The sequence below is a fragment of the Rhinatrema bivittatum genome, chromosome 18 (genome assembly GCF_901001135.1).
Source record: "Rhinatrema bivittatum chromosome 18, aRhiBiv1.1, whole genome shotgun sequence".
Lineage (NCBI taxonomy): Eukaryota > Metazoa > Chordata > Amphibia > Gymnophiona > Rhinatrematidae > Rhinatrema > Rhinatrema bivittatum.
Genome location: NC_042632.1, coordinates 46,740,396 through 46,749,559, shown reverse-complemented (window position 1 = coordinate 46,749,559; position 9,164 = coordinate 46,740,396). Strand labels below are relative to the sequence as shown.

General features: G+C 41.4%; 1 protein-coding gene across 6 annotated transcripts in view; it reads left to right on the top strand.

Moving 5' to 3' along the window:
* The first annotated feature begins 211 nt into the window (after positions 1-211).
* The window catches only part of LOC115079948 (F-box/LRR-repeat protein 21-like), a 29,188-nt gene continuing 20,235 nt past the window's right edge, over positions 212-9,164 (top strand). The window contains exons 1-4 of one of the 6 annotated variants that reach the window (XM_029583917.1): positions 212-589; positions 1,124-1,198; positions 1,412-1,490; positions 6,847-6,982. Coding sequence is in view for 1 of the 6 variants with exons in the window: in XM_029583919.1 (XP_029439779.1) it covers positions 1,477-1,490 (14 nt within the window). In the remaining 5 variants the exon portion in view is untranslated. Of the gene's footprint in view, positions 1,199-1,411; positions 1,491-6,846; positions 6,983-9,164 lie in introns of all 6 variants that reach the window. The other 5 variants (XM_029583918.1, XM_029583921.1, XM_029583919.1 and 2 more) reach the window with 5 other exon arrangements.

Below are 9,164 nucleotides of genomic sequence, written 5' to 3'. Positions count from 1 at the left end.
AGGGGGCATTTTCTTGTCAGAATGCGGAGAGATGACGGCGGTACAGTAGCCAAGTTCCCACAACAGGCGGTGAACCGAGGAAAGGTTAGAAAACTTACCTGAGAATTTTGGTACAAAATATTTTAGGGTTAATAAAAGTGGCGACCTTTGTTTTTCCAAATGTCGGTGTTGATGTGCTCCTGCCATGTCAGGTCTGGGGTAAAGGGGGGGAGGGGGAGGGGGGCTAGGTCGTCATGGCTGCCTGTGTCATCAGGAAAAAAGAGGTTTTGTTTACCGAGCCGCTAGACTGGCGCTGTGCCAGGACTTTGGCTGCTGCGGCATATTGACCTACTTTAAGAGAGAGAGAGAGAGAGAGAGAGGCTGCTGGAGGAGGAGGTGGAGCGAGGCGCAGAGAGAGACAGACTGTCAGGCTGTATCTGTGCTACTACACTGAACTGCTCTGGGAGAAGAAGCAACACCAGTGAAACAGACCTGTGGCTTGTGTTTGTTTGTTTGTTTGTTTTTTTAAATTATTATTATTTAGATCTAAAATCACAGCCTGCACTCCTTGCCCCCCGTTCTCATCACAGTTCAGTCGAGACCATGTCTGGTGAGTTTTATTTATTTATTTATTTATTTTTTTCTGTACCTACGTTGTGAAAAGGTGCATAAGACAGACAGAAGTAAAAGCAAACATAGGAAAGTAGCTGAAGAAGAGTAATAATCTGAGAATTATTGCTGGCGCCGTGCAGTTTTCTGTCTGAGAAGTCCAGGTCATTTCTTTCAGACAGGTTTGACGCAGGGATGGATAGGTGCAAAAAAATTAAAGCAGACAGTTATCTCATCGCGGTTCCTCTGTGTCAGGAGGACATGGGGGATCAAGCTGGAGAAAGCACCCACCCTTTTGATAAGTAGCAGGCTGGGGTTAAATACTGCTTTAATGTCCTACTGAAACTAAAGCTTCTGACGTCTGTTGAGAGATAAGTTAATGATTTCCGTACAAGCTGTCGGGATCCCTGCCGTTGTGGTTTTTTTTTTATTGCTCGGCCAGTTTCTGCTGTCCCCCATGCCTGCTAAAATAGAAATCTGAATCGTATATCGAATACAGCAGTGGGAACTGTGTATGCAACTTTGCTTTTTTCAGATATATCTATAATGAAACCGTGCTAGGGAAAAGGCCTGGGCTGTTTGTGATTATAAGGAATTTATGTCTCATAAGGTAAGACCACTTCTTTTTTTCTAAAGCTAAATAAAGCAATGCAATGAATGCCATTATTCAAATTTAAAAATAGACAGTAGCATGTTGGCTGTCGCATGCAATTTGGCAAGATACCAGCTTTAATGAGAGCAAAAATCGTGATTCATTCCTGAAAGCACGACACCTAGCTATGGCCTTCAGGTTTTGTTTTGTATTTTTTTTCCCCTTCCATAGGCACACAATAAAAGAAAATCTTTTACTAAACGGGGTCATAGGAAATTGATGCAGTTTTGTTCCTGATGTTCAGAGCAAGGTAATAAAATAATGATTTTAAGGGAGGCAAGATTTTTTTTTTTTATTCTAGATCTCAGCAGCTCTTCCAAATCACTTCCAATGTCTTCGGAGCTGTGATATTAGGGGGTTTAAGTGCCAGGTATAGATAATAACAATAATGATAATTTAGCTGCCTTTAGGATGAAGCGGGACACTCTGGGCTCCTCCAGACTCCCCGTGTTACCCCCTTGCCATGTTTGAAAGGAGAACGCCTTCCAGAACAGACTGAGCAGGCTAACTCTAAAGCTGCACATTCATTCCTCATCCCTGATCTAGGTGGCGACCATACAGATCTTTTTTTTTTCGTATACATGGGGGGGGGTGGAATGTTTCTTAACAATTTATAGGGAAGGTTTTTTGCAGATGATCATTTGTACTTAATCCTTAATGAATTCTAAATTCTCTCTTTTTATCTACCCCCATGTGAAGCTTGAAAAAAAAAAAAAAGATAGGATTTCATACCTCTCTTTTCCTGCTTTCAGTTCTTCTTTTTCAGAACACAACCTTAACCAGTCCTATCAATATTTTCCCACCTTGATGTTCATCCAGCAGCAAGAAATGTCATTAATTTTTCCTCTGAAGTAATGCCCTGGGAAAGTCTGTCAGCCTTTTGTTAGCCTTTCCCGCAACCAATTTATTGCAGTGGGGGCAGCAAACAAGAGCAAACGTTTTTCTGGATTTCCTCTAAAATAACATTTTTTTTTCTTTTCGTTCGCCCCCATTGTTCTTCTCTTTTCTTTTTCTTTCAGCTCAGTCAGAACTAGGGCTTGGATCCCGGCCCCCGTGAGCTTTCATTTAGGGAATTTATTTCCCAAGTCGCCCCCCCCCCCATTGCCCCCTCCCAAGACTATGCACATAATATTCCTAGTCACTGCGGCAAATGTCCTGAGGCCAGAGGTCAAGCCCCAGGGGTCCTTCCGGAACCTTTTAACATGGGCTTTAAATCCAACCATCAGGTATCGTCTTTGACGAGGACCATGAGACTCTTTCCTTCCCTCTCTCTCCCTGGGACCGTGAATGCTGCCTCCACAGGATCCCGTGCTTCTTGTCGGGAATCCTGGGCTGAAACGTTAGGGCCCTGGGTGTTGGCTTCAATATTCAGATAAAGAAGGCTTTTAATTTGGTTTTTTTTTTTTTCAACACCAATATTAATTAATCACCTTATAATGTGCCATTCATACCAGTTTCAGGAAAATAAAAGACTCAGATATGTTATTTGACAACATCATTGCAAAATCGTACAGTTATTTTTAACACTGCCACATATTAAAATTCAATTTGCCTTTCCTGACAGTAAAAAAAAAAACAACAACTGGGTTCTTTCTAAGGTGATACCTTCGAGCTGGAGCGGTTGCTTGTTGGTTTCCGTTTGTTTGTTTGTTTTGTGACTTGAGTTTTATGTTTATGTATCTCTGTAGGCCTCTTTGCAGCATTCTCGATCAACACTGTGTGCACTTGAGTTGAGTTGCTTATAAACTATTCCTATGTATGGACATTCTTTAGAAAATAAAGTGCAGGTTTTGTATTGAAATATGTAAGCAGAGCTTTACTCAATGTGACAGAGCCCCAGTGGTGGAACTCCTTCTCAGCTGATATCAGTTTGGATTTTGACTATATGGCATTCAGAAAAAAACAAACAAACCCTATAAACCTGGTTATTCCCCAGCACCGAGTAAATGGGGCTTCTGGAGATAAATTTAGATGATGTAATGGATATACAATTTATGCTGTCTGTTTAGGCAGGACTGGGTAAGTGTTGTCCTTTGGATGGACAAATGGGATGTGATTTTTTTTGGGGGGAGATTTTAATGGGTGGTCTTATTTTTATTGTTTGCTATTTTGATGATGTGTTATGTATTTTTTATTGGATTGTAGTTCAATACCAATTGTTCACTGCATTGGGCAGGTCTCCGGGCCTGGTTTTGTGGCGTATATAAGAAACGAAGTAATAAAGAACTTGCCAACAAAGAAATAAGAAATATAAATACAGATTGGAAATCAGTGCAAGTGCCATACAACAATGCAAAAAAAAAATCATTGAGCTGCTTAATTGACACAATATTTAAAAAGACATTCCTGGAGATGAAATCAGCCAGGTTTAATTGGTGACTTCTAGACAGGTTTCCATTCAGCTAAAACAGACCCACTTGTATTTTATTTTCCACAGTTGATCATGCGATATATTTTCTAAAAGAAAAATCCTTATCCTCCCCTGGCAGCACCGCATATTCCATAGGCTACAAAAATCAAATAGTCCTGTTTCTACTCAGTGAACCTAGCTACCAAGGAAGACATGCCATCTTTCTACTAAATGAGAATCTATGTGATCTTGTATTAATATGACGAAAATGCAAACCCCAAAAGATTCTCATAGATGTGGGGTTTGGCATGAGCCAACAGTAATAATTATGATTCTATAGACATTTACCACAAAGTTGTTTTCTGTTCTACATCTTCTACATGTTTTTCAAGCCTTTCACATTACTGGTGAGACAAGGCACAAGGGAGTTGTCCAGATAACTTTCAAAGGGATTTGTGCAGAAAATCTCACCCCTATAAATGGACAAATGTTATCTGGGTAAGTCATTATCCAGACAAAATTTACCTGGATACATTGGGGTTGTTCCAGGGGCCTTCTTGCATGGGGCTACATTATCAGGATATCTCCAATATTTAGAGTTACTGTCAGAGTAAGGTTGCATGCTGCTGGGAGTAGGAAGAATCTATTGTACAGACCCAGAAAGCAACAAGGAAGACGATCTATCAAAGCAGTGAGGTAAACAAAAGGAAAATAGATCCAAAGTCCTTAAAATTCTTTATTGGAGTAAAAACAAGTTGCCCAATAATTGCCCGACTCTGGCCGAATTTCGTCCGCTTAAAGGGGGCTGCTTCAGGGGCTGTGCAAGTAATGTATTATTCAAAAAGCGTCACTGCAGAGTATAATAAATAGTAATCATCTATCGGGATCCTTGTTGTAGCAAAGGAGATTCAAGCGGTTATCTAATAAGGTTCCATTACAGCAACGGAGAATCCGGCGGCTATCCGACTGGAACGTTTGGTTTTACTTTTGTGCTACAACAAGGATCCAGATAGATGATTACTATTTATTGTAATCTGCAAGGGCACTTTTTGAATAATACATTACTTGCACAGCCCCTGAAGCAGCCCTCTTTAAGTGGCGAAACTCGGCCAGAGTCAGGCAATTATTGGGCAACTTGTTTTTACTCCAATAAAGAATTTTAAGGACTTTGGATTTATTTTGCTTTTGTTTACCTCAAGAATCTATTGTACTCCTGGTGACCTTGGGAGCTTACGGGGGCTTCTGGGTGAGGTGGAAGGGTGGAGGTAGGGGGTTGTGGGTAGGGGTGCCTGACAGTTTTCATTTTGGAGAGGAGTGGGAGAGATCGAATGCTATGCCTTGATATGTTATTTAATTATTTTGGGGAGTGGGGAAGTGGGGGGATTGGGGCCTGCAGGCCCTGAAGGTGTTTTTCTATTTCTTTTTCAGCTATATGCTGAATATAGCTGATCAAAATTATCTCTGTAAACTTATCTGGATCATTTTAGCCAAGTATATTCAGAAGTGCAGATAATATAGGGGTAGATTTTCAAAGGGTTATGCGCGTAAGATATGAACGTAACCCCCGAAAACCTACCCCTGCGCGCGCCAAGCCTATTTTGCATAGGCTCGGTGGCGTGCGCAGGCTCTGGGATGCGCGAATGTCCCGGGGCTTCGAAAGGGGCTTCGAAAGGGGGCGTGGTGGCGGGCCGGGGGTGGGCGTAACTCAACAAAATAAGGTGGGGGGGAATTTAGGGAGGGCTGGGGGTGGGTTACATAGGGGAAGGGAGGGAAAGGTGGGGGGGAAAGCCATCGGGCCTCCCCTAGGGCTCGGCGCGCGGAAGGTGCACAAGTGTGCACCCCCTTGCGCGCGCCAACCCCGGATTTTATAACATGCGCGTAACTTTTAAAATCGGCCCCATAGCTCTGCCTAGATAACTTTAACAGAGTGAATTCAGCGGGAGACTTCTCCAGCTACATATCAGTGACCAGTTATCTGGCTAATTTTAGCTGGCTAACTTTTCCGTTTACTGCTGGTCTAAATATTGGCCTCTATATTCTGACTAGTTACAGGAAAATCTCATTGAAAGGACATAAAGTGAATGTATATTTGACATGGTTTTGGATTCTTTTTTGATATTCTTTACGAAACGAGGGGCCCAATATTGAAAGCTGGCCATTTAAGTAACTTAGCTGGATATCACTAATCTGGCTAAGTTACTGCTGTATGGGGTGTCTAAACTTAGATGTAAACTTATGCAGCTAACTCCAAATATCAGTAATTAGCTGTTTAAGTTATAAGGATAACTCGGGTCTGCGCCCAGTCTGCCCAGTACATGCTTACTTTTTGTGTGTGTAACTTTTATCCGTACAAGGGACTTGTATTACTAAGCTGTGGCCATTGATCGTAGGTGCATATACAGTGGCCACTTCTTAGCCGCATAAGTCCCGCTTATCTGGTTAAATAGTGCTGAACACGCTTTGAATATTGGGCCCGTGATGTTTATTGGCTTGCCGGAAGTGCAGATTATTTTATGTGCCCCTGGTTTTCCATGGATAAACATAAGCCGAGCGCGGTCAGCGCGTGACAAACTTTAAGAAAATAACAGATCACTACATGAGGCAGGGCGATCCAACAGCCAGTCTTGTTTTCAGAATAGCCCCAATGAAAATGCATGAGATACATTTGCATATATTGGAGTCCCTGGTATATGCAGATATATCTCATGCATATTCATTGTGGAGTCACTAGGGCAGCTTTAGGAAGTCCAACCTTAATCCCTTTTATTTATGCAATGATGGAAAACACTGACACCTTAACCAGCCAGAATTACAATTAATTTACATACAATTCTATCAGGATTTAAACAATATTAACCTTAGTTTGAACAGCTTTGATTTTTTTTTATAATGAAAGATGTAAAATAGAGCCTTGTGGTTTTACCCATAGTGGGGTCCACTGTGCAAAGTGAGATAAACAAATGTCACAGCAGTTGGCCGAGTTGAGCACTTACTACTTCTACTGCCACTTATCATTTTCAGGGCATTCCTAGATGTTCGCAGAGCTCTACAGATGCACATAAAAAACAGTCCTTGCTCTGTGGAGCTTACAGTTTTGTCAAAACACAAGAGAAGACAAAATAAGAGGTTTCAAAAAATGTTTTTGGTTTTGTTTTTTTTTACAGTAAACATGGTTAAAATTGACAAGGCTATGATCAGGAGAAGCCAGGGTTGAGGCTTTAAAAACAACCACGAAAAGTTTTGTGTTTTTTTTTAGACTGGACTTGAATCCGGTTAGAGAAGAGGAATGATGCATCAATTCGGGGAGATTGCTCCAAACATAATTATCTCAGTCACATTAATAAATTTGATTCTCAGAATTGTGCATTTATTAAAGAAGTGCCCAAAAGGAGGTAAGCACCCAACTCTGACTGGAAAAACTTAGGCCTGGATTCATCATTCTTCGTAGAATGATGAATCTTGCGAAAACAGGGGGCGGGAGGCGGGGGAAGGGGTAGAAGGGAGGCGGGCCTGCGAAAGCCCGCAACCTTCGCACCATGGTGGTGTGAGTTCGGCAGCCGCGGTGTGCCTGCTGCTGTCTTTTGTACCGAATACCGCCACCGTGAAAGGTGATGCTATTTAGATTGGTGCTATTCGGCGCACTACTGCCGATGATAACGTTAGTAACATTATCGCTGGCAACGAAGCCACTGCCGACTCCGCCCCTCTCCGCCATGACTCCACCCCTCCCCGCCCTGACTTCACCCCAATCTAATTTGCATGCTATCTCACGCGAAAAGGGCCTTTTCGCGTGCAATAGAGGCTTATCGCACGCAATAATGCCATATCGCATGTGATAAGCCTTTGGAAAATAACCCCCTAAGGATGCTAAAATAAGGTTTCCTCTTTCATTTCCTACAAGGCTGTTTTAGTATTTTGATCAAGTAAGGAGCACTGGTAGGGTCTTTGCCCTATAAAGTGCCATTTGCAGAAAATCCTTACGTATTTGATAATACAGCTATAGAAAGGTGCTTAAAAACTGCCATTGGAGCAGTTGGCCTTTCATCCAACTTTATTTTGTTTTATCTTATATTTAGAGCATTGCTTTATAAGATGATTTTATCAGACTTGCCATTTATGTCTTCTTTATCAATAAGAATAAGAGCCAATGACTAGTACTGCAGACCAAGGGGCCGGTGTACCAAGTTGATTCTAACTTCATGAATGTTTGCTAGCTATTTTGTTTTCAGAGCTGCAAATGAACCCAGTGATTAAATAATGCACACAGTTTTTCTACCAATTTTATCGCAAAATGTTTACAACACTTCCCTGAGGTGTACTTACATTTTTTGTGATTTAACATTTGTGAAGCGCTTTCTGTGCATAGTTTAACTGTGCATTCGTAGCTAATGAGTTGCTTTGCATCATTTTGCACCTAACTTTACCTATTCATAGGGTGGGCAGTTTTCATAGAGATCTATATTCAGACAGTCCTGATAGCAAAGTTAGCCAGATAAATTTATCCGTCTAACTTTGGAGGCATATTCAACAGCACAGCCACATTATTGAATATAGCCGGCTATGTTAATTACTTAGCCGATTAGCTATAGGTGGTTAACTTTAGGACAGCTCTTTGACTCGATCAGAGTTAGCCAGCTAAGTCATCTGGCTAACTCTGAATATTGGAGTTAGCCAGTTGACTTAGCTGGCTAACTCAGCTCTTCCCAGTTATGCCCCTGGACTGCCCCTACTTATCTTCCTAAATTCTAGCCGCCTAACTTATTAGCTGGCTAGAATTTAGCCACATAAAGGCTGAATGTAGCTGGGTAAGCCATTTAGATGGATAACTATTAATTTAGTGATGTGAAAAAGAGTCAAGTGCCTCTGCCAAGATTTTTAATCATTGGTCTTGAAAATGTTATTTTCATTATGCTTATCGTGATAAAATTTTCTCCTTATATCGTGATGAAATTTCTTATTGTGACATGCTATTTTCTTTCAAAACGGAATATTCATACATTTGTTTCATAAGTTTGCGATGTAAAATTACAAGCTACTTAGCTCGGTTGAAGAAATGTTATAGACCCAGTGCGTTAAGAGTTGTTAGCAAGCTGCCTGACACAGTCCGTATTTCGGCTGAAACGCATTACCGGATGGCCGATGAACAGTTGCTGAAATAAGTCACACATATAGATGGCCCCATGAAGAAGGTTTCAGCTGAAACACGGACCGTGTCGGGCAGCTTGTTAATGCCTCTGAACGCACTGGGTCTATAATGTTTCTTCAACCGAGCTAAGTAGCTTGTAATTTTACATCGCAAACTTGTGAAACAAATGTATGAATATTCCGTTTTGAAAGAAAATAGCATGTCACAATAAGAAATTTCATCACAATATAAGGAGAAAATGTTATCATGATACCCTGTTTCCCCGAAAATAAGACATCCTCCAAAAATAAGACCTAGTAGAGGTTTTGCTGAATTGCTAAATATAAGACCTCCCCCGAAAGTAAGACCTAGCAAAGTTTTTATTTGGGAGCATGCCCGTCGCACAGAACACCAGAGCATGCAGCTGTGATTTTTTTACCCTGCAGGAT